A 26,189-nucleotide genomic window follows, 5' to 3' on the forward strand; every position below is an offset into this window, starting at 1 on the left:
CCCCACCAACCTTCCTCCTGCAGACCTAACTGGGAAATGGTTTACGTTTTAGGTGCGTGCTGGGAGGGAGGAGGCGGGTACTGGTGATTTGGGCTTGTGTCGGGGGGGAGGATGGGAGGTTAGTGGAAAGCCAACCCAACTTAAACAATAGAAAGAAAGAAAGACCGCAAGGAAAACAAGATTCCTCGCGCTATCAATGGCAGAATGAAGCAAGAAAGCCATGGGAAGATGCATCCTTTGCCCTTAGTACAAATACAGCCATTTATCCTTTGTGTCTCATTTTAATCAGTTACGAACGCCTTCGCCTCCCAAAGCGAAGCGTCTGCCTGCTATTTATGAAGGGGCCCTTGGTAAACAAAAGGTAAAAAAAGACATTTTCATTTTTCCATAATAAGTGTAATAGGAACCATCAAAAATAAAAAGTCAGAAAGATGGTTGACCACGTGGCTTGTTGGTATTAAACACTAGTGCAGTTGGGGATCTCCTTTGTGCTTTCGCTGTTTGCAATGGTGGCAATGCCTCCTGCAGGGGAGAGAAGACAGAGGGAGGTAAGGATGTACCTGTCACAAGGGCGTGGGTCTGTGCTTTATTTATTTATTGCTAAATACCAAGCCACCTTAACGTGTGCTTATGCAATAGGGCACCTGGGTAGTCTATCATACCAGTTCACTGGCTTATCTTACCTACGTTTAACGTTTGCCATCTCCCACCCCAGCACACAAGGTAGGAGCAATACCTTGCCATCTTATACTCTGCTGATCACAATACTAATAGCCAACAGGTACTGAACACGTATTATGTAGCAGACACTGTGCTAATGATATATGTCATTTCATGATCACAACAATCTTAGAAGGCAGATGCTATCATTCCCATTTCACAGATGAGGAATATGAGGCACAGAGAGGTCCCAGAGCTAGAAGATTGGTAGAGCAAGAAAATGAACCCAGGGCTATCTGATGGCAGAGTTCCTATTCACGTAATTATTGGGACGTATAATGCTTTTGCTTTATAGAAAAAATAAAGAGAAAGTCCAACAGTAATAGTTGGCCTCATCCCTCTCCCACTCAGACTCCAGCACTTTTGATCTTGATCTACTTCTAAGAGAAGAAAGTTCTGCCAATTTCAGGTGGTCAGAGGTGGCGGACACTTTAAAGCATGATTATGTCGCTGTAGCCAACTGGTTTCTCCCCCACCCTCCAGACTAGTCCTGCCTGAAGGACAGGCCACATGGGCTGGCTGACTCAGGGTCTGGAGAACAGAGGATTCAGGAGCCTGGTGACACCAGCACACATACCCATGACCCGGGTGTCCAGCTCTTTGTCCAGCAGCTCCTCGGGCTCGGTGAAGTCACTGAGTGTGATTTTGGGGGCGTTTTCACTTTGGCTCACTGACCCAATCATCTCCTGCTCCTTGTCGTGTTGGACTTGAGCATAGATGTTAATCCAGGGGATTTTCCTACATGGGGCAGAGCAAAATCAGATTACGATCACGGCGCATGCCCGACTGGGGCAACTGGGAAATCCTGGGTGTTAAGGTGGAGGAAGAAGCTATTTACAGGACCAATGTCAGGGAAAGGGGCTGGCCACCCAGATACCGTCCCCATGAGGCCAATGAACACAAGGAGAGACCCAGATGCCCAGGGGAGATGTAAGCCACAGAACTCCCGGAGACATGCACCTCCTTCTGAGGCACAAAACCAGCAGGTGTAAACAGAAGGGCAATGCTATCGACCAAGTGTGCACTAAAACCCTTAAAACATTTACCAGTTATTACGTTTACAAAGGGGCTGGACTTCGAGACTCATGAGGTTGTATCATAGTGAAAAGACAGCTTTTTCTAAGTTTGTATCAGTTTCGTCAATTCACATTGGTTTTCTTTATGAATAGCCAAGAAATGAAAGACTTATAGCCATTGCTACCATTTTTAGAACACCATCCATGGGCCAAGTATCTTAAATACTTCCATAGTCAGTTTCCTCATCTGTTCAATAGCTTTCTTTTAGGATTGTGGCGAGGATTAAGGCAAGGATTAAGAGAAGCTAAATAACTTCCTTCAAAGACACAAAGGTAGGAGGTTTGGAAACAAGGCATACAGACTTGAGGTAGGAGGAGCAGGTAGGTTCAAACTGAAATCTGCTTGGAGTATTCATCTCCTGACCCATCTCCATCATCTCCTGACCCACTGTGTTCCAGCTTCTGTAGCCTCCTTTGACTTCTTCTAATCCTGCGCTTCTCAAACTTCAATATGCTTATGCCTCACCAGGTTCTTGTTAAAATGCGTTTGTTACTCTATAGGCCTGAACTGGATGGGTTGAAATTCTTCATTTCTGCCTAGTTCCCAGGTGGTACTGATGCTGCTGGTCTGAAACCCAAACTTTTGAGTTTCAAGATTCAGATACATCAGGCTTGTCCCCACCTTGGGGACGAGGGGTGAATCAACTGTTCCCTCTGTAACACACCTCCTTCTACTCTTCTCGTGACGGTGTCCTTCAGAATTTGGCTTACATGTCACTTCTGAGAGGCCTCTCCTGACCACCCACTCTCTCCCATCATAAATATGTAATTATGGGATGGGTCTATGAAAGAAACGAAGAGGGTGTTGGTTTAGGGTGATGGAATAGGCTACGTGTGTGGACTTGTTTTCTGTCTTTCTCTCCCACAAAAAGCCCCGTGTCTGCAAGGTCTACATTTTCCATTTTCACTGCTCTACACTTAACTTAGCACAGTGCTTGGCATGTGGTTTACGTTCAGTATTTGTCAAATAAATGAATAAATGACCTCAAAGCCTATGCTCTTTCTATTTTCATATATTATGTTCTCAAACAAAAACAAAATGGATTTGGATCCATTTGCCCTTATAAAGACTGTTCACTTTATGTTAATCTCTGAAAACGGGCATTTTTTTTTCAATATTTTTAATAGATGGTTGGAAGGGAATGAATTTTATGTCACATTTGCAGCATTTAAAATTTTTTTCAAATTGCTTTTTATTTCTTAACACATCCACTTTTATCTTAGAATTTTACAGGTAGAAGAGCCCTCTCTTACCTCATTAAATGATGGGGAAATTGGTCTGAAGTCCAGACATTTCATGAAGCTGATTACTGGCACAGATGTTATTAAAACTTGAGACATCTGACACCTACCCCAAACCAGAACGTTCTGTGCAGAATCACTCTGTTGCCCTAGTGCCAACCAGTGGTATTTTCAAGCATCTACATTCCCTTCCCTACTCCAACCCCACAATGAGGTAGAATGTGAGGCATTTAATAAGGTCTTCCATAGCTAATTTGGAAGGAAAGATCCCCAAATATGTTTAAAACATGGACAGTTTCTACTTTTCATTTATGTCCAGTTTTCGTGTTTTTAATGGCTGCTTTCCATACATTAAGGGAGGTGTCCTCCTCACTCCTACTGGTCTAAACCTGCTTACTATAATTTACAAGAACCTTAAGTGAAGAGATTCTATGTGAGGCAGCAAACCACAGGCTCCTCTAAATGTGTGTAATTAAAATTTCACGCTGGCCCTTAATTTCTTCTTATCTAAATAGAAAGGCAGCCCAACGACTTAGATTTCTTCTAATCATAAAAGTACATATTACTCATGAACGTTGGGATCAACTGTAATATTTATTAGGTGCTGGGGGCAGTCAAACCATTCCTGATCACACAAGTCTGGGTACTTCAGAGCTGTAGCCAGAGGTCACTGCCTCCCCTTTCCTGCTTTTTTAATGATTGATACCTGTGAGGATTTGGATCCATTTGCCCTTATAAAGACTGTTCACTTTATTTTAATCTCTGAAAACGGGCCTTTTTTTTTGAATATTTTTAATAGATGGTTGGAAGGGAATGAATGTTATGTCGCAACTTGCAGCATTTAAAATTTTTTTCAAATTGCTTTTTATTTCTTAACACATCCACTTGTAGGACCGTTGAGACAATAAGTCAAGACTAAACCCCGCTTTTGCAGATAAGAAAGGTGGGAAATGAGATTTAGAGGCACGTCTTGGGCTATACATTCATGTAAGTTTTAATAAGAGGAGTAAGATGGATCAATCCAAGTCACCTATATAAATTTCAGGTTTTTTTGTTTTTTTTTTTTTTGTTTTGTTTTGTTTTTGCGGTACGCGGGCCTCTCACTGTTGTGGCCTCTCCCGTTGCGGAGAACAGGCTCCGGACGCGCAGGCTCAGCAGCCATGGCTAACGGGCCCAGCCGCTCCGCGGCATGTGGGATCTTCCCGGACCGGGACACGAACCCGTGTCCCCTGCATCGGCAGGCGGACTCTCAACCACTGCGCCACCATGGAAGCCCTAAATTTCAGTTTTTATTTGTTTGTTCCAACTATGATTAAGTATTAGAAGTCCGTGGGAGGAATTTAGAAAAAGCAAAGTAGGCTTCGCACTGTGATGAAAGCCTTACTGAAAAAAGGCTGGAAGAAATATAAAATTTCAAAACTTTTCTTGGATAATAAGAAAAAACAAACCTACAGTATAGAAAGAAGGTCTTGTTAGGAAGAGTTTTCAGAAAATAAAAGCCATCTCAAAATGATTTTTAATTATATTGACTAAGACATCACAAAATAGAAGTCACTATCCAAGAATAGGATCAAATGTGGTCACTTAACAGAGGAAGGAGAATAGAGTTACCGTGATCCCCAAGATTCCTTTAAATAATTCTGTTCTTCCTCTATTAAGTGACTACTTGGGACACTGAGATTGTTTTCAGTGCCTGGCACACAGCAGGTGCTCAATAAATGTTTGCTGAATAAATTAATGGCTTAATGAATTAATGCTGGAGATGGCAGAGAGAAAGTTTTGGGGTTTGAAAACGGCATGGCCAGTGATCTGGAAACAGAAACAGAATTACCCTCTCCCTAGCCTGTGCCATGAGTGTTTACTAGTCAGCTGTAGCTATTTAAATTTGAATTAATTGAAGTTAAATAAAATTAAAAATTCAGTGTTTCCACCATACCAGTGGCTACTGTATTGGACAGTATAGATTATGGAGTGTTTTCATCTTCGCAGAAAGTTCTGTTGGACAGAAATGAAAGAAGCAGAGGAGACTCTAGGAATCATGGATAAGAACCTGACCTTTACTTGTCAGCAAGCTCTGCACCCTCCATATAGCCATCACTGGAGTTCCAGGTGGTGAGGAGAGAAAGGAGACCAAAGAAACAAAGGGAGATCCAAAAGGACCTCGGCCAAAGGGCTTGGGCACTGGGAGGAAAACTTCCAGAAAAGGTGGCTAGAAAAGAAAAGGTAACTGATGACTGGTTACTCTTAATTGACTCAAACCGTTTATCCAGTTAGACTAGTATTTGTTTCCTGTATCCTGATTCCCTGCCAGGGACATAGAAAGGGTTGGCTGATATCTGGGACAACAGAGGTAGAATAATTCAGAGATGCCATTAACTGGCATAGATTCAAGTATTAAAGTCTGCACATTAAGAGATGGCGACATTAGTAAGTTGACTGTCTGTGGAGTTTAGCAACATTTACGAGACAGCAGAAAACTTTCTAAGTCACAGGGCAGATCTTGTCTTAATTTGGAGACACCTGACACGAATACCTCTTTGCAGGACTTCTATTGGCCCTGGTCCTCAGCGAGCATGCAGGTCTAGGGGCCAGAAGGTGATACATTTGGGTTAATTGATCTTCAAGTCCCAGCAACCACCAGGCTTCCCCACAACCAAATCCTTGAATGAACAAAAGTGTGCTTTGTGTGTAACTGAAGTACACCCATAAATGGGTGTTGCTTTGACCAGACTGTTCCTATACTGAATCTTTGCTCACTCATTGGATATGAAGGCTTTTCCCCTTCTTCAAAGGGAAGATGGCAGGTGGGTTGACCCATCTTGATCCAAGAGGATGTGAACTCACATAACTGGTCTATAAATTGAACAGAAAGGTAAACCCCACTCTGTCCTTCTACTGGAGAGTGTTTAAGAATTCCTGCTGTTTTGGCTAATGCTGAGATGTCTATTGAGTAAAACTGGTGTTTTTAAGCCTGAGAAATCCACTAGAGGAGAGCTGATGGGGGCTGGGGGCGGGGGAGGTAGAGGGAAGCACCTTTACCACTGATCTCTTCCAAAATCTAAAAGCATTACCTTCAGCGTCTAGAAAAACTCCCAGGACCAAGTTATACTTTCAAAACTCATCTGACAATAATTAATGATATTTTTACTTTCCCCAGGCTTCCTATGAAGCACATTTCTATGCCACTGATACGTCTGAGCCCTACTATGTGCCAATTTGTAACAGAGGAGAAGCCTTTGGGAGGCATATTATTTATAGCAGCTTAGCTTTTGTGATTTTTTATTATGTACTAGATATAGATATTACTACCTTGAAAACATACAGCAAACCTACAAAGTATTATTGTTTTTCCATTTTACACATTAGGAAATGAGGGCTTAGAGAGGCAAATTCAATTGCCTAAGGCTGCAAATGTTGAAAGTTAAAATTGGGTCTGATTTTCGAGTTCATACTCTTAACCAGCATATCTCTTGGTAGATGTATTACCTTATTCAAATAATGGTACAGAATTATTGATTTCAATTTCTTGTCTTTAATAAGGATCCTATTACATCACCCCACCTCTGGCCTGCAAAAATAACTTTTGAATACCTGTGGGGTTTGGTTTTCCTGATCAATTTCCCTCTAGAAACAGGAAAAATAGGGAGGAGTATAAAATTGTGTATTTTGGCATGCAAATTTAAACAGATGTTGGATATCAGCAATACAAGATAAGACAATATGTGTGTGTGCATATATGCATAACCAGATTTCAGCTGCATTTTCTCCACTTAACCACCCTGAATGGGTGGTAAGCTGTAGAAGAAGATCTCTTAAATATTTGAGACCTTACTTTAGAAACTTAGGTGAGGTTTGAAAACCCCTCAAACTTCTCTTGAAGAGAATTACCTGATTTCATAGGCTACCCCTCATTTTCCTAACTCAACATAATTATAAACCGGAGAGCGTTCAGATTCTTCAGGTCCTTTATTCCCGGACCCTAAGCCATTCCTGTTCTTCGCCAATGCCAAGCAGAGCTTCAGGGACAGTTAAAATCACCTGTTTAGGATGAGTTTAGGAATGTCGGTTACAGGAGGAATCAGCTCCCATGAATCTAGCCCCACGATTAAAACTGAGTGATGGTAGCACATACCTTTTAAATTTGTAGATCAAAAACACAGCCAGGCCGACAAACACCACTGACAAGAGCATAAGCATGGCTGAGCTGCTGTGCCCAGCACTGGAGTCCACCAGTGGAGCTAGGAAGAAAGAACAGACTTGCTCACTTGGAAGCTATTAGCTGGAGGGAGTATCTGTTGGAGAAAGAAGCCAGCCGGTCTCCATCCTTATATCCAGCCTCCAATTGTCCTGCATGCTATCTGGGCAGAGGAAGCTTGGCTTCAATGATGAGAATGGTACCCCTCATCTACAGCTTCTTAGGGATCTGCTCTGCCTGGGGAAACTTGCTGCTCCTTGTGTAAACTGTACAGAGCTAAGGGGAGTAGGAACAGGGCTTGAATGTTCTGTCTCTTAGACAGCCCAGTTGCCTGTCAACGTGATTATAGGTGGCCCATTGGGAACTCCGGATTAAACACTGATGGAGTGTTTCAATCTCTTCCTCTATACTGTTGTGGTAAAACACTGCTGGATGGGGACATTTGGAATCTCCTCATCTGAAAAGTTTTTATTAATTAGAAACGTTTAGCACATAGGCTTTCCCAGAGAGCCAGAGGTGGATGCCCAATGGGACATGCCTTTTTTTTATTCCTTTCACAAACCAACCACCTAAAGCTGGTCACTTTTTCTACTTAGAGTTACACATTATAAATCAAAGAGAGTTTTAAAGTTATTTGATCTAGTCTTCCAACCAAGATTCACTGAATCAGAGAATCCTAGAAATTAAGAGAGCCTGAGGACTACCTCATATAACCCCAACTGTTATAGACAAAAAACATAATAAAGTCCAAAGCCCAAAGAAATTGTAGGTTTTTCCCCAAGATCATCCAGGAATTCAATAGCAAAACCGCTTCTAAGAAAGTCTTCTCGCCACCTTAACAGGAAGCCTCAAGAAAGATGTGATTAATCTTTCTTTGCCATCACTACACAAAGCCATTTACAGGCATTTATGGAAAAGTGTTTGGTAACTATCTCCTCCCTTTTCTCTCCAGGATATCAGAGCACCATACTCATCCCCCCCCCCCCACCCCGCAACCACTACCACCACGAATCCCAACAGGCACTCACCTAAAGTCAGCTGTGTGACATACACAATGACTTGAATCCCTGGCTTCAGCTCAAACTGGACTAAGTTTTGGTTTAGAGCGTTAAACAGCGTCTCTACAATCTGGGGAGGAAGAAAAGGGAGAGAGAGAGAGAGAGGCTGCATGGGAAGAAATGTCATGTGACGGTGCTCCCTCATGGAATAAGAAACCAGGGTCAATAGGCAAAAAATGACCATGTTCACTCAGAGGACAGGATTTTGGAACATTTTTATCCATACGGCTCTCCCAGCCCCTAGAGCCCTGTGAAGCCAAGGACACAGCTGGTATTATTTGCTTATACTGGAGAGGAGAGTGAAACAGAGAGAGGCGTGTCCACAGTCACCTAGTGAATTCGAGTTGACAACAGACATAGAGGTTCCTTTCAACTCCCAGTTCAGTGCCTTTTAAGCCTGTATAACTTTCCATAGAGAGACCTGTTGTGGGTCCCAATGAAAGAAAGTCAACTGACCAGCCGTTAGTTCTTTAATCTGAACAAGCAATATTCACAGGGTAGCGAAGCCCCTGCCAGGATTAAAGCAGGTACATGCACCCCAGCCCACTCCTCTGCTGTTTCCCTTTTAGAGACAATGGGAGGCAAACACCAAAGGAGAAGCTGCCTCCTTTTTAGGGATAATTCTTCCTCTTTACTTTTCCCCAGCAAGTCTCAGAACGCGTAACATTGATTTAATCACTGTGTAATTCCCACGTGGAAGCTGAGGCAGACTGAGGCTGTTGTCCCTAACTCTTATCTCGCTGTACGCGCCTTAATATCACAGCTGCTATTCATCACCGTAATTACCTATTTATCTAAATGGATGGATATCGTAGCTTCCAAATATAGTTCGCACATGCCACTTCCTATTTCAGAGTAAAGAGGTCTTGTAAAAGCGATGAACGCATTGAGAAGCTGAATTTATATCTGGCCAATCTCAATATGCAGCCCTTCAATGAAAGGATCCGCTTCATTTTCCAGAGAAACTGACCATGATGGCACCTGTGCAGCTCGCAGAGGACTGTGGATGGATGTGGGGATGGGGTGACGGCCAGGTGAGTAGCGGAGGGATGCGGAAGACATCTGTACAACGATTAACTCGTATGGGAGCAAATGTGTTTGATTCGCGCTGATTTTCAGCAGCCTCCTTCTCACTTATTTCTACTTCTAACTTAGCATCACAGGAGCATGGAAGGGTAAAGCAAAGCACGGCCAGTTAAGACCCCAGCAAGGGCAGGAAGAGAAGGAGAACCATGGGACCACCACTGACTTCATTTCTAGGCTAGTACGCAGATCACAAGAACTCTATGCCATTTGATAAGGACAGTCAATCACGATCCCTTTGGGGAACGCTGCTTCCTTAGTCAAAGCACGATGAGGCAATCCACCTCTTTCCAAAGACACATGTTTACAACCAGTTCGTTTTCTTCCTAGAAGCAGAACTTCTATTGACTAGGATCTTTAAAGACAGGAAGCACATTTTCCCAGAAATAGACAGGGAAACTCAAATTCCTCTCTTCATCTCTTTTCCCCAGAGCAAGTCATTGGGTGGGAGACGTGAACAAGTTGCAGGAGTGGCAACTGTCGGAATGCACGGCTTCGGGGTACTCTTCTTGCCTGTGTAGCTGAATGCTCCAGTGTTTATGCACCTGTGTTTATTCTAGGTAAGGCTGATTGCTCTCCAAAGCCCTGGGTGCTAGACAAAGAGTGACAGTCTGACGGACCCATAGGAAAGGGCTCATCTCACTTTTTGGCTGGAAATACTTTGTGTCCCCTTAGATTATGAGGTGGAGGCAAGTCTCCTACCAAGTTAGTTTTCTTTCACTTACTTGTTCCAGGTCGCCTTCATTGCCTTTCCTCCTCTCTGTCAAGTTCTTGGGGGGAAGGATGAAGAGCTCTGCGGAAGTGGGGAGGCCAGGGAACACGGCAACTAGGATCTGCTCTTCTGGGATGCTGGTTACCTGCAAAGATGTTTAGACCAAAGAACGGGGTCCTGGAGGAGACAGCCTTCCCCAAGTCAGTAACAAGGATATGGACTATAAAGTTTTTTAAATGCAGCATTTAAGGCACAGTTTCCAATATATATCCAGGCTTCTTTTCTGTTTTCCCCTCCAACTGCTAGGTAGAGAATTATTAGTTTCACTTCCTCCTCTGCTCTTATATACATTTGTACTGAAACTAAAATACTACTATAAATGATCTTCAAAATACTGTTTGCTGGCAATATTGGCAAAAGCTCCTCCCATATTTTCCATTTTTCTGCACTAAGGGGACTAGAGCTTCTGGTGAAAACATGAACAGACTGGCTGCAAATGAAGAATAAGAAGGTATAAACAAACATGGGAAAACGCAAATTAAAAAAAAAAGAGCAAAGCTCTTGTTTTCACTTACTAAAGCAGGATTTTTTGTTAAGTTACAGTAGCTAATACTGGCGAGGCTTCAATTAGGAGGTTTCCCCAACTGTTGCTGGCAGCACTAAAAATTGATACATATTGCCAATTTGGTTTTCAAAAGACTTACTGGAAGGCCATAAAAATATTCAGACCCTTCATTCAGTAACTGTAACTTGGAGTGTTTGTCCTGAAGAAATGATCCAAACTATAGGAAAAGCCATATGGAGGAAGAAACACTCAGAACATTATTTATGTCAGATAAATGGGGAAGACTCAAATAGTCAAAAAAGTTAAGTAAATAATGGTTATACTACCATTAAGATGGTAATTAGTACAGTGAGGCAACGTGGAAAAACACCTAATGACAGCTGTATTCCGATCTATTACCTCCCATTTCTTTGGTTACAACTCTATAAAAATAAAAAAATACATAAAAAATAAAACAAAGCACTAAAAGTTCTGTTAAGATGTTGAAGTACTGAATGAATTTTTCTATTCCTGAGTGTTTAGGAAAAGGATTATATTGTTTTTGGATAAAAACTAAACGTAAGCTTCCGTCTGAAGGCAAATTCCTTAAGAAAACAAAACTCTGAGTTCTCCCATGTAAATAAAGAGTAGGCCTGTTCTTTCCTATGTGTCTCTGAAAGGTCTCTATATCCAGAACAAAACTTCTTCTGTCAATCCAAATACGATATATATAGTTTTTGACTTGGCTGAAACACCTGCCTCCTCCAAGAAGTCTACCCTGACTACCTCGCCTGCAGTGACCTGTTCCGTGTCAGTCTCTCGTCCCCAGCACCTCCAGATTACCATGAAAGGAACTTAGATCATGTCCACGGTAACATATGAGTATGTCTGTCTGCTACATTCTTTTCTCTGATAACTTCTTATTATATGTTTGTCCAGACATTCCAGGGGGGCGGGGGACGAACTCTGTGGCTACCTCATTGTTCCAAATGATGCCTGACCTGGAGGAAAGAATAGACACTGGACTGAATAGAACTGGAGGGGTTGTCTCCCGTTAGCTCAGCTCTGATTCTAATTTGGAACTAGAGATCGGAGTTAACGCTTAGGAATGTGATGCAGGAAAGAGAGAGTGCCAACCTGCAGAGAACTAGCAAGCGGCAGTCAGAAGCCCGAAAAGCCCTCCAAGGTGGGGAGGCATCCCCGTGCAGCCCGAAGAGGCTTTGCCAGATGCCTCAGTTTCCTCCTGGGAGGCGAGATGGCCTTGTCCTAACCAGCCAGGGGAAGTAAGTCTCAGAGACCAGACTGAGGTCAGACAATCACCCAGTTGAGAGAAGGGGATGAGCCCATGAGTGTTGTGGCTGGTGTGACCCTGTGTCCCAGGGAAGAGTGGTCTCGGGGTGCATCACTTGGTTAGGGACCTTGGAGGGACCTAACTCCAGTCGTACAAAATCCCACACAATCCTGGATGTTCCACAGTCGAAGGTATACAAGACCAATTTCATTCTCATCCCTCTCTAGGAACAATCTCTTTATAAAAAGATGTGAGGTGAAGTTCTTCTTGTGGACAACTCCCCACAGGAACGCTCTCATATCATTCTCTTTTATTGGTGCTTCTTCCTTCCTGGCAGCTCCTTCTCCGTGTCCTTCCCTGGATCTTTCTCCTCTGCCTTGGGAAGCATTAGCATCCATCTCTGCCCTGGCCCCTCTCCCTCTCAGGGTGGGGTGGGGGGATCTAAAGCGCTCCACAGCCTCAGCTCCCACATGGCTACCTCCCACGGGAACCTCACTCGATCCCCAATCCATATCCTCAACTCTCTTGCTCATCTTCGCCCAGTTGTTTCTCACGTGCTCCAAATTCATATAAAAGACCAAATGATTACTGTTCCCCAAGCATGTTTCTCCTACACAGTCACCATCTTGATCAACGGCAAGGAAGACCCTCTCCTTCCTACTCTTAAAATCAGAAAGTGTCTCCCTCCCTCTCATCCACACTGTATTTTATTAGTCACCAATTCTACTGCTCAACTGCCTAAGTAGCCTTTGAATCGTCCCTCTTCAGGATCACAGTAGTCTTTTAACTGGTCATCTTTTGTGAAATCTCCCCCTACACTATTCACTTTCCCACCTCTGGAGCCCATCCTCTGTATTGCCACCAGAATGGGTGTCTGAAACATAGATCTATTGCCAGAAATTTTTACCTATATTGGGTTGGCCAAAGAGTTCGTTCGGGGTTTCCTGTAACATCTGACGGAAAAACCCAAACGAACTTTTTGGCCAACCCAATATAATAAAGAAAGAACACTTTCCAGAGCCTACGGGATGTATGTCAAACCCCTTTTGGCTTCTCAGACCCTTTACAAACTGACCAATCCATCCCTGCTCAACATCATTCACACCTGCCCTTATAACCTATAGATTGGCTACACTAAACTGTCATGTCCCAGATATGCTATGCTTTCCACGGAGCCTGGCTTTGCACACGCTGTTCATTCTACCCGAAAGACATCATCCTCTCTCTGTTAACTACTATTTGTCCTTTAAAACAGAGTCCAAGTATCCCCTCCAAAGACTATTCTAACAGTTCACAAGTACTTACTGAATCACAAATGTGTGTGAAGCCTGAACTTTCCTGGACAGAGTGAACTGCGCTTTTCTCTGTGCTCTTTTGAAATGCTGGCCATGCCTCTACCATAGAACTAGCTGCATATTAGACTTATCTCTACATTTGAATTGACCACGTTTTATTCGCTATTATAGTCCAGTGCCTAGGTGTGAGCAAAGGGTTAACAAAACCCTTTCAACTTTCAACTTTGTCTTAAGGAAAATATGACCTTGGGCAAATTCTATAACCCCAGAGTCTGCTACCATGCTCTGTTTCCTGACCTGCAGCCTTCTGATGGCCACATATGGTCAGTGGGAGTCTTGAAGTCTGAGTGGTTAAAAAACAACAACAAAAGCAAACAAACAAGCAAAAAAACCCCAAACCTTGGTGGGCAAACAGCCACTAAATGAATGATATTAGTAAAGACTCAGTGAGTGTCCCAGCCATCATTTCATGAAAGGGGTCAATTTGCTACCTTAGAAAACTTTAGGATTAAGATGGGGACAATTTCCCATCCTTGAACACCGGATTGATTCTCTGTCTCTGTCTCTCTCCACCTAATCTCTCCATCTTTACTTCCCATCCTTCACTTCCCCCATTCTTCTTTTCTCTCTCTCTTTTTACAGAGAAATAATCTTTACTTAACTGCGGAATGGTGGTTTGCATCCATGAAAATGTATTCTGGACCACAGCATCTTGTTCTTTATTCATAAACATTTAAGCAAAGAAAAAGCCAACTTACTTTCACCAGAGCCCGCTTGATCACATTGGCAATATCTTGCCTCCACTCCGGAATGTCAGGATTGTGGTAATCCAGATTAGGAGAGAATGATAAGAGTTGGGACTGAAAGTATTCTGCAAGGAGAGAGCCTGTGTGAGTGAGGCTGAGAGAGGGTGTGATAGGCAAGGGGACTCCATGATCACTGTGCTTTAGGGAAAGGGCACAGTCTTTCATGTGGCCTCATCTCAAATTCCTTCCTTTCAGCCTGTCTCTTGGCTTCTAAAAAAAAGTGGCATTTGGTGACTGGAATTAAATTTGTGCTCCTACCAGTTTTGTTTGTTTTTAAAATCTTAAGGACTTCTTCTTGTAAATGAACATTATCTGAAATGCAAGAAAATTGTGAAACTCCAGAACAAGGGGACTTTTGCTGCTGCAACTCCAGAACAAGGGGACTTTTGCTGCTGCAGGTGGTATCATGCAGTGGCAACAATAAAGCATTAATAAATGGGCTAGATTAGAATGAAGCCTTTTCTTATCCTTCCCTTAGTTCCATGGACCCTGCTAGAAAAACTGCCTCTGGGGCTTAGAAAACAGGTCAAAACCCTGTATCTAGGGTGTGCCTAACATTCAGTTTCTCAAGCCGATTGGTAGGTACACAGGTGTGTGCACTTTGTGATAATTCATGAAGCGAAAACACTTATGATCTGTGCACTTCTCTGTATTTAAAAAGAATTTTTTAAATTGAAGTATAGTTGATGTACAGTGTTGTGTTAATTTCTGCTGTACAGCAAAATGACTCAGTTGTATACATACTTTTTAATATTCTTTTCCATTACGGTTTATCCTAGGAGGTTGGATATAGTTCCCTGCGTTATACAGTAGGACCCTGTTGTTTATCCATTCTAAATGTAGTAGTTTGCATCTAATAACCCCGAACTCCCAGTTACATTCCAATAAAAATGTTTACTTAAAGTCTTCCAGGTGCCCGATGAGAGAGGCTGAGCCTCGAGTTTGCAGAGTTGTAGGAAAAGGCACTCACCTGGGGTGAGGTGGAAGAAATATAGACTGAGTCAGAGGATCACATGCCTCACTCAGTACAACTTTCTGGAAAACCCTGGTATAGTGGCTGTTTTTAGGGTATGTGGGAGGTTTGTGGGATGGTGGTAGAAGCACAATTTGATTTAAAAGAAATTTAATAATTAAGAGTGGTTCTCCAGGACTGAGAACAGAACGGTGGCCCTATTTACCACTTTCCCGCCTTGCTGTGTCTTTCTATTCTCAGCCTTAGTCTCAGCCTTTGCAGCCAAAGATCAGAATCTCAAACAACAAAGAAAACATAGCAGTTATGTGGAGTTCATCCCAGTACCTAAGCAGTGAGTTCTTCAAGAGCAGGGACCATGTCTCCTCCAGCTTTTGAAATCACTGGTCCCCATCCTAACAAAGAATGGATGCCACATGTGTGTGAGAGATACCTTGGCAGGTCATCAGATCTAGATGCTTCTATGACAGTCTTTCCAGCTCAGCATTCCTTCAACTTATGATACATCTCTGTCTAATGAGACCATCAGGTTTTGATGCAGACACATCACAGAAGACAAGAAATGCCTGTCCGTGATCTGCTTCTCTAACAACCTCCGTATCTATTCAAGAACAAGGTAAGAAGTAGGTTTGGATACCTTTTGTGGACCTACCTAATTTTCCTATGCCCTGGGGCATTTCCAAAGCAGTCAGCGATTGCTGCGATGGTGTATGGAGGGGATTGGCTGGGCAGGAAGGGGCATCTCGGGGCTTACCGTGAACTGCGATATCTTTTGTGTCCTGGATGAGGGCATTCCCAGCAGCCACCTGGACAGTGATGGTATTGGTTCCCTCTGCTAGGAATGTGAAGGAAATGCTGCTGTCCAAGGTGATGAGGGGCTAAAAGAGAGAAGCAGGAACACTTACTTAGTCCTTTATGGGATATCAGATTCCCTCCTTTCCTGTAAATCTCAGACTGTCACCAATCTGCATAGCATTTGCATATCCCCAAGGGATCCTAACTTGAAAAAGGAAAAAAAAAAAGCACAGCTTTCTGAAACTGTGATTGTATATCCAGTATCCAGGAAGAGCATTAATATACTTGAAATGCACTGTAAAATGTTAATTCTGAGACATGAAGATAAGACTGGGCACCCTGGATTTTGCACATCATTCTACTCCTTCTCCTGGGGCAAAGTAGAAGCATCTTTTGTAATCTATTCCCAGTGACTCTGGGAATAGGCGATCACTTTTCTCTTTTCCTCTAATATTCCGTGTCACTTATATTTTCATCCTGTATGCCATCGGGCTGTAAGACTTTTCAGAGAAGTTGACCACATCTTATTCATTTTTGTATCAACCACCCTTGGCAAATTGTCTTACATCTAGCAGAATCCGTATATAACTTGGATGTATGGTCATATTATTGACATTTGGTTTGGTCATATCTGTGTTTTCCATTGCAAGGCATTTCTAACAATTTAAATAAGCTGGAAAACATATAAACATGCATATCTGTGCTCACTTTTTAATCTTTTTTCCCTTTCTCTTTTCTTTCCTTGATCATGACAGACAGGGACTTGTCAAGGATAAAGAAAGAGAATAAGCATATTTTTTTTTCTTGGGAATTAGGATCTTGATAGAAGCAGGTGCTTACTGGAGAGAAGAGAATGCAGATTCTGCGACTGAAGAGTCATTATTCAGTGATTATCTTGAAGCCAGTGCCCTCTCGAGTTATCTGGTGTTTGCAAGGTAAGACATATTAGTAGGAGGCTTCTCTAAGGCAGCTCGTGAAGAGATGTCACAAGTGCAGATGAGCAGACCCCTCTCCTCTCTGTGTGTTAGGACGACAATAGGATAGAGTAATGATGTAGCCAGCTGGGGATGTGTAGAGTTTCCCTTTTAAAATGTGGCTATCGGCCAGTGTTCACACAGCACACCCGTGCACCTGGACCCTGCAGAGGCTCAGAGAGGCAGCTTTCAGACAGCGTCCCTCCTGCAAAACTGAAATTCCTCTCTAGCTCAGAATTTTCAGCTGGGCCTCTGAAACAATACTTTGATTTCTTGGCTTTAATATTCTATTGCTCTATTTTATGACCAGGCTGATGGCTGGAGTTGGACAGGATTAGAGATATTGCCCTAAGCTTTCTGACACCCTTTCTTCTCTGCTTGCTAAATGAAAGAAAGAAGTGAGTACTGAAAGAGTTACACTCTTTATCTTAACTGTGGGTAAACCCCAGAGCCCAAGCGTGCTTCTCCATACTTATGGCTCTGTGAGGATATGCACAAGGGTGTGGCCTTATTAATTAAACAACAAATGAGGTACAAGTAGGTTCTGTGATGAAAATCAACTCCCATGGGCCAAAAGTGGCTGTTTAGTGTCCTGTGTTGAGAAGGAAGCTGAAGTTAAGTGGGGCTCAGCATGGCAATGTCAGCCACTGACATGGAATAAAGGAAGAATGTGTGCCACTGAGTTACCACCTTTAGTATAACAAGAACAGAGACTTGATACTCTGGCTCTGTTACTATTTTAATGCATTACCTTGGGCAAAATTTGTCCCCACTGTGTGCCTTAGGTCTTTACCTTTTAAATTAAAGGTTTGGGTTAGAAGTTGTGAGGACTCATTCAGGAATCAGAACACATAGGATTGATGAATGGCTTTTGGCAAATTTTCTAGTTCCTACTAGTCAACTCATTATGACTTACCTGTCAGAATACCTTCAACTGCTTCAGTACCTCGGTCGTATTCTTTGGAAGGAAAATGAGATACCTCGATATACCAAACACAATGGCTAAATTTTCTCTAAGAATAATAATATCAAATATTATTGAGGATGTGGAGCCACTGGAACTCTCATCCCTTTTTGGTGGGATGTACAATGGTGCAACGATGTAGGAAAAAGTTCAGTTTTACAAGAAATTGTGATGAATTTTATATTTATGACTTAGCAATTGAAGTCCTGGGGATTTAGTCAAGATAAGAGAAAATATCCACAAAGAAAAGAACATGTTTATAGCAGTACATTCATACTAGCCAAAAACTGAAAAGAACCTAGGAGAATTTATCAATAGGAAAATGAATAAACAAATCATAGTATATGCATATAATGAACAGAAAAGAACAAATATTGATATATACAACAGTATGGATAAGTCCCAAAACCACAAGAAATGAAAGAAGCCTTATATGAAAGAATTAACGTGGTATGATTACATTAAAAGAAGTTCTAGAAAAGGCAAATCTAATTCATGACGAAAAAAATAGGGACTGGTTCTGGGGGTTGGGGTGGGAATTGACTAGGGGCATGAGAGAACTTTTGGGAGTGATGCTAATACTATATATCTTGACAGGAGTTTGGGTTACAGGTATTTGCCTTTGTTAGAACTCAGGAGCTACACACTTCAGATCTGTACATTTCACTGTTGATACATTTCATACCCCCCTGGGGGAAAAAGTATAAACAAATAAAGGACTCTAGCTAATGATTTGCCACCTAAAGCATTTAGGACAAGGCATGTAAGTGTCTGAAATAAATCAAAATTTAAGATCGGTTGATGGCTGAACAGAGGGATGGACAGATAAACAGACATGATAAAACAAGCACAGTAGATGTTAATGATAGAATACAGAGGGTGGGTGTGTGAATGTTCACTTCAACTTTAGTTTGTGTTTGAAGTTTTTAATAATAAAATGTTGGGAGAGAAACAAAACAAAAAGGCAATAACTGATGTGGTGTTTTTCTGTTTTTCTGTTTGTTTGATCCCATGAATTGCTCTGCCCATAACTGTATCACGTTGTCCTTCCATTTTGGTTACTGCCCTCAGCTATCTCTAATCTCTTCCCAGCTCTCAGCCCCAGGATACTTTTCTCCACTAATGGTTGTCCCTTCAGGGAATCTGCACGACTATCACCTCATCTTCTTCAGCTTTCAGGGGTCTACATGGCCCCTGCTCTCCTTTCTCTGCACACTCGTCTTATCTTAGGCTTGGGTGATGGTGCTGTCCCAGACAATGATATCTCTTTCTGAGAGGAGTGGAATTCCTCCTGTCCCAGCAGATTTGGTCTCCTCTCTATCTGGCTGCTTTCCTAGAAGATCCAGGAACCAAACAAGGATGCACGTCTGCAGGACAAGGGAATGCCATCTGAGGTGGGAGGGAGCATGCCATCCCACCAGCCAGTCGGGGCTCTGAGCCACAGCCAACAAACTGTGTTGAATGTGAACACTTGGCCCCCAGGTAACAGGCCCCAGGCTTCCACCCTAGGGAAATGGCAGAAGCTAATTCTGTTTTCCAAATTGCTTTTGTTTTTCATCAGCTGTTGTGACATCACGGCTGATTTCACCTTCCTCGCAAAGCTGGAACACTCCATGGGATTCTTGAGTTCTTCACTGGCCACCCATGTCTAGGGCACAACACTCAATTAAATCAAGTGTTTTAAGGTTCATTTACTAACTCTACTAGGCAAGCAGACACATTTATTAAGCCAGAACTCTGTTAATCCCAGCAAATTGGCCTGTTAGAGCCCCACAGATCCAACAGGCGGCCGATTGACTTCTCCGTGTTTTGTCCAAGCTGCAGGGCCAGCCCACAGCAAGGCTCATGTCCTGCCTAGGCTGCAGGCTGCATCCCTGCCCACAGAGGATCCCTCATGTGCAACAGGTCATGTATTATCCGCTAAGCCCAGCAAGCCATCAATGAAGCTCTGAGTAACTAGTTAGGAGATTCCCACGTGACTAATGGATCAGGGAGCTTCAGGGAAATGTCTGGATGCAGCCTACACCAGATTCCCAATACATAGTAAGTCAAGTTAATATCCAATATTATAAAATCCCCACAATTTAAATGTACACCTTGATAAAACCTTCCATTCCTAAATTGGACAGACTGTAATCACTACACTTGCCTCACTTAAAACCTTCAGAAGATTACATATGTGGAAAGTGCTTTACTTTATGAAGTGGAGAAGGCAAGATATATAATTGTGGATATGCTATGATGAGAACTACATGAGAGAAAAGTCTAAAATACATAAAAAGACCAAAAATAAATAGAGTAAATAGTACCTAAATACGTGTTATGACTATGGGAATATTTTGAAAACTTATAGTTTTGGGGAAAAAAAATTCCCTTAAACACACACACACACACACACACACACACCTGTAAAAACTCTTCAAAAGTATCTCATTGTTGAAAATATCACTGTCCATGAATCTGGTTCTATCTTCCACTAGCCTATCCTAAATCTAAGTTTCTATGACAAACTAAAACACATCCGGTTATGTCATTCAAAGCCATTTGTCATCTATCCTCCCCAGTTTTAGTTTTTTATGCAATTTCTCCCCAAATGAATCCCTCTTTCGTAGTGTCTGTCTACACAGAACACAAACAGGCCCAAAGCCTTACCAGTGGGCACAAATCCCTTCCCCTCCTCTGTGGCCTCAACTCTACCACTCCTTCAATGTCAGCTTAGGACCAACTTCATACACAACTTGCTCCAAGACCAAGAAGCCCTGCATCCATCCCCCCCTAGGCTGCCTGGCTGGGCCAGTAATGTTACATTCCTATTACCATTCCCTACAGTACCTATTTTGGGATGTTAACCTCATCTTCTTGAACAGATTGTTTCTTAAGGGCAACAAATGGAATTTATACTGCTTTGTGTTCCTCATAAGATTTAGCACAAAATGCAGGTTCTCGAGAAAGATCCACGGAGCTGCTGATACAATTTAGCATCTCCCGCTGATAGCCTTGTAGGTATATGGGCCTGTAGTTGGATTTCAGGAATGCTTGCTCTCGTCTCTTTATTCGTACATCATCACACCTGCTCACCGATCATTGGGTGTGTGTGTTCATCTTGCCTTCTCATCAGGATTGTAATCTCCTTGAAGATAGAGACAAGATTGTAAGTGCTCTTCTGTTCCTAAGGGCACCAAGCAGAGGGTTGGCTATAAAGGTTTGTGGGGAGTCAACTGATTCTTATTGGGAGGTTGATTTAATTCAACCACCTGGGCAACCTGTCCAGTCCAATTCACCTGGTCACAACATAGAAACAGACACACACAAACACATACACAGGGGATCATTTCTCCTTCATCAGTGATGTTCTGATGATTAAATAATATATATGAAGAGCCTAGTGCAAGGCCAATGCTAGAAAGAAATGCTCAAAATTAGTATTAGCTCCTTTTACAGATCGGTTTGTTCATCACAGGTAACCACGTAGCTCGACACTCAGAGCACTCACCAAGACACCCAAAGACACTCATTCATTCGCCAGGAAAATACAATGCTCACTACATCAATTTCTGGGCACTGTGGCCACACTGATGTGTTCCTGTCATGGTGCTTGCAAAAGCACTGAGGATGTAACTCTTTTAAATGGATGGAATAACCATGCTTGAAGGTGGGAGAGAAATCTCTAGAACCATGTCAGATTTGCCACTGAGATGTAGATGCCATTGATGCAAAGGATGAGCACAACAGTGACTGGATGTGTTCTAAGCACTTAAATGTCATTCTTTACTTAATCCTCAGAGCAATATTAGAGTGTAGTAGCTACCAGTCTTATTCTGACATCACAATGAACAAAACTAAGGCACAGAGAAATTACCTGATTTGACAAAAGGCATGCAGCAAGGAGAATCTGAGTCTGGACCCCAACCCGGGTTTGTCTCATTTCAAAACCACTCTGTTCCAATGCCTCTAATGTACTATCATTCTCTTGGCTCTTTGGGAAGAAAAAACCAACTAGTAAGACCTTTGAGATCTTGGGTATTTGTACAGCACTTTATGCTCAAGGTTATAGATGGAAATTCCTAACCTAAGAAGTACTTCAGGTCATCCTCAATTAAAAAAATAAAACCATAATGCCATTCTGCAATTTTAAAATTTCCCTCTCATAATATAGATTAGATAGATAGATAGATGATAGAAAGATACTTCAAATAATAACTCAGTGATGATCATGGATTAGATATTAGTATCCTTGATTTAGAGAAACAACACTGAGCTTCAGATCAGGGGATTTGTTCAGACTAACAGATAATTGTTAGAGAAACAGAAACTAGGCTCTCCAATCACTTTGTCCACTTCTCTGTTGATCAAATATTTATTAGACACTGTCTGGTATTTCAGGCCTTAGAATAAACACCCAAAGAAAAAAATGGTGCTATAGAGAAACGCTATCTTTGGTTCCTTGTGGTCTGTTGAGTTCATTGGGTTCATGATGGCCAAGAACTGCCCTCCCTACACACAGCTGTCTCCCAGTAAAGATCAACAGGTGAACAAACACTAACAGAAAAGAACTCCCTGGCTGGACAGCCCAAACCTCACATCCTCAGAGGTGAAATGAACTTAAAATCCTTCTCTGATGTTCTCCTCCTAGAAGATTTTCTCTTTTTCTTTCACCATGTATGTCTGCTGGTGTTTTAAAGCAGAATTTTAGGGTCTGTGATCTTCAAACAGGGTGATGCAGAGAAAGCATCCTGGGGCTGGGGGGTACATGGTAGATGGGAATTAGGAGACCTCGGTTTAGGTCTGGCTCGACAGCTAAACAGCTGTTTGACCTTAGGATGCTCATCTCACACAGGGAGCTTCACTTCTCTAATATACTAAATGGGGAATCTCATTAACTAACCTCCTACCTATTGTCTTGGTGAATAATAACACCAGAAATGCAAAAGCATCATAGTCTATACTAAAAACTTGAAAGTATACAGCACAAATGATGCAAACAGGAAATTGTCCCTTGGGTCCATAAATCTAATTCAGTCTTTTATCAAACCATCCTAACAGTCAGTTTTTACACAGAAATAGAAAGCATCCATTTAGTGAGTAAACTAGTCTGTGCCAGGGAGATACACAGTATCTTACTTAGTTTTCACAAAAATCGAGATGATGCAGGCATTATTCTCTCCAGTTTGCTGTTGAGTGAATTAAATTTTAGGTCAGATCACTTGATTAAGCTCACATAATAAACATGTAGCAGTGCTAGAAACCTAACCCTTGTCTCTCTGACCCCAAGGTCCGTATTCTCTCAACCACATCACGCTACCACCCTGGAAAAGAGCAGGATTTACCACATTGTAAATTAACTATACTTCAATAAAATGGTTTTTTTAATTTAAAATAAGAGCAGGGATGAATCATCTCCCACGCTCACCATGCAAAAGCTGAAGTTCTCTTCGGTCATCTCATAACAAACAAACAGAACTGGCACTGTTCCATTCCTTTTTAAAAGGAATTACTACACCAGCAACTGAATATTTATTTCCCCTTTCTTTAGATATCCAGCATTTCTGAGTCTGATATATCTTTCATTAATTTTCTTTTTTAAAGTAAAGGTCTAAGATGAGCAGTACCAATCACATCAAGAATGACTAAAGAAAATGCAAAGACAAAAACAGGAAGAGTGAAAACCATGCAGCCCTTAAGCTGAGGAACCCTCAGCCACACTGCTCTCAGCTTCTGTCGTACAAGTGTGGTTATCCTTGAAAAAGCTTCGTCATCACCAGTTGCCAGGAGTAGGGAGTATCTGCAGAGTCCAGAGTTTGGCCCTGAAGTCCCTTTCTTTGAGACTTGGCAACATCAGTACCACGCCTAAGAGGAAGAACGTCAGCACCTGGCCCTAACAGCACACCTAGTAGGTCTTGCTAAAGACGCTTTATGTGCATTATTATCCCATTTGACTTTCGCTGCCCTGCATTTAGATATCTAATTCGTGTTTCACAGATGGTGTCGCTTAATTTCAGAGATGCTAAATGACTTCCTTGATATTATGCAGCAGGTGAGTAGAAAGGCCGGGATTAGAACAAAACGGAACAACATCAATATTAGAAATATTGGTTAGAGGGGCAAGAACAACCAGGTTTGTACAGATTCTCCAAGTACCCTTCCTTCCTTAGGATTTTTTGAACTTTCCCTATTATAACAACGAACTTGCGGTAGGAGGGTATGTCATATTCAATTACGTGGATTCATAGCTTCATTTAAGTACCCCCTACTGCCCACATCCCCCCTCTGCACCCCCCCACCCAACATCAACACAGAAGTTAGAACACGGGAACATTCAGTATAGACCTAAGCACACACCAGTCAGAAAGGGCCAAACCTTTGTACTATTGCCGAACCACCAGAAATAGGTCAGGGTCCCCAGCTGGCTGGGCCACACAACGGCACTGATGTTGACCTCCTTGTTTCTTATGGCAACAAATGGAACTCGGAGATGAACATGCTCCACGGGACCTAAGGGAACAAGGAGAACAATGTCAGTGTTTCTATTCCTGGAATAAACAAACAATCACACTCCCAGATTCTTAATCTTAACCTGTGTTACCATCACCTATAATAAAACAAGGATTGCAAACTCACAGATGTTGAGAAGTGTGTGTGTGTGTGTGTGTGTGTGTGTGTGTGTGTGTGTACTTGAAATGAAGTACCACGTATAACAGGGAACTCAAATCGGGCTTCAGATTTTTTCAGTGCCATCTGAATTTAATTTCCATCCGATGAGCCCAACCTCGAATGCTTGTGAACCTCCAGCCCAAGGACAAAGCTAGTTTACTGGACACTTAGTCAATAAATAGGAAGATAAAGCGTGGTCTCTTGCATTTCTGCCGATTAGCCTGTATTGTGATTGGGGGTCAGTGCATTGTAGGGAGGGCTCCGCCATTATCCTCAATTGTTAATTGGCCCCATCTTGTTCAACAATCGGCCATTGTGCCTGTCATCTGCAACACTCAGTGGGTATCATTCAGAGGCTCGCAAGGCTGTTTTACAGAAAGGAAAGAGCCCATCTCCCTAAATTGAAGGAGAAATAAGTGTCAGGTTCCCAAATAATAATTTAAAAAGCTGCTTGCCTAAAGGCGACCAAGCTTGTATTTTTTTTCTTCCTCAGAAAACTGATGTAAGCAGTCTCAGGTTCTAAACTAGCAAGTAACAGAATAGACTGGAACCCACCCTATGCATACTAAGTGAGGATTTTAATTTAATTCATTTCCAAAATAACGTGAGAAGAGGAAACCGCTGTTGGAAAACGTTAGTGTATCAGCATTGCCTTTGTGGGTTAGATGGGTTATTTTTTAACTCTGTGGGATTTTCTCCCCCACCCTTACCCCTTCCTTTTTCCTTTTTGTTTTCTCTTTTTCCTACCTACTTCCTTTCCTCCCTTTCTTCCCTTCCTTATATCCTCCCTACTTAGCCAAATCCAATGAAAATCTTCTAATTATCTGTCCACACTAAGAGCACATTTCCCTGGTTTCCACCATGATGGTGTGGATGAGCTAAAGTGACTAAAGGTCACAGCTGTAGCATGGCCAGCTCTTTAGCCTGGGGGCCTTGAGTTCTTCTCATGGGTGGGACATTTTCCAGGCCACCCAGCCTTCACTATTGATGTCTTGGGTTATTTTGGAGACAGCTCAGTTTAAAGGGAAGAAAACAGATGGATACTTTTCACTTCTGCTCCTGTTTAATTTTAGATGTATGACCTTTTCCTCTATCTTACAGAACCTTGAGTCTACACAGACTGTGATGCTGTGCCCTGCCTTCCTTACAGTAATAAGAACATATGAAAGTGATGTGTGGATGTTAAAGGTATCATATAAGTAATTATGTGCTGACACTGTTTCCACCACCACCACTGCCACTACCACCACATCATCACTGTTCCTGTGTATCGTTGTGTAGAAGTCCCTCTTGAGAGAGTGAGCGTTCTGAGTCTCACCGGGTACCTCCTATGTCGTAAGTAAATTTATATTGGGATAAAAGGTGTTTGGACAGGGACTGATGTTTGGGTGAGGAGATCAGCCAGACTGGCTTGCCACCTCCCAGATGATATTTTCCTGAACAATCAACAAGTGAATCTGTGTATCTACAGCGTGAAAATATTCCTTGCCTACTGCTCTCTCACCTGACCCCAGACATACGGTCCCTCAAGATTTCTTTCAACAAATAATTTCAAACCTGTCACTTCAGATATACATTTGGCTGAAGGTTTAATTATTTTCAATGAGTAAATCTGTTTAATTATTTTTGTATGGTTTGACTGTTGGTGAGAATAAACACACACACACACACATACACACACACACGTGTAAGAAAATATCACCTACTTTTCATTGCTATATTTACTCATTCTTAGGAGTTTTTCTGGTTTATCTCTCTTTGTTGTTTGTGTGTTACTGATCATTGTGGAAGAGAATGAGGTAATGGGAAGGGG

The 26,189-nt window shown here is 42.2% G+C and overlaps 1 protein-coding gene across 1 annotated transcript in view; it reads right to left on the reverse strand.

The window, feature by feature from the left end:
* Positions 1–457: 457 nt before the first annotated feature.
* Positions 458–26,189, reverse strand: part of SORCS3 (sortilin related VPS10 domain containing receptor 3) — a gene marked incomplete at both ends in the record, with an annotated part of 585,940 nt that continues 560,208 nt past the window's right edge. Inside the window, 8 exons of the mRNA XM_082855021.1 lie at positions 458–522; positions 1,298–1,458; positions 7,171–7,276; positions 8,262–8,361; positions 10,100–10,231; positions 13,975–14,087; positions 15,747–15,870; positions 24,084–24,217. Of these exons, the coding sequence (XP_082711147.1) occupies positions 458–522; positions 1,298–1,458; positions 7,171–7,276; positions 8,262–8,361; positions 10,100–10,231; positions 13,975–14,087; positions 15,747–15,870; positions 24,084–24,217 (935 nt within the window). The remainder of the gene's footprint in view (positions 523–1,297; positions 1,459–7,170; positions 7,277–8,261; positions 8,362–10,099; positions 10,232–13,974; positions 14,088–15,746; positions 15,871–24,083; positions 24,218–26,189) is intronic.

This window comes from Leucopleurus acutus (assembly GCF_964270905.1).
Source record: "Leucopleurus acutus genome assembly, chromosome: 14".
NCBI lineage: Eukaryota > Metazoa > Chordata > Mammalia > Artiodactyla > Delphinidae > Leucopleurus > Leucopleurus acutus.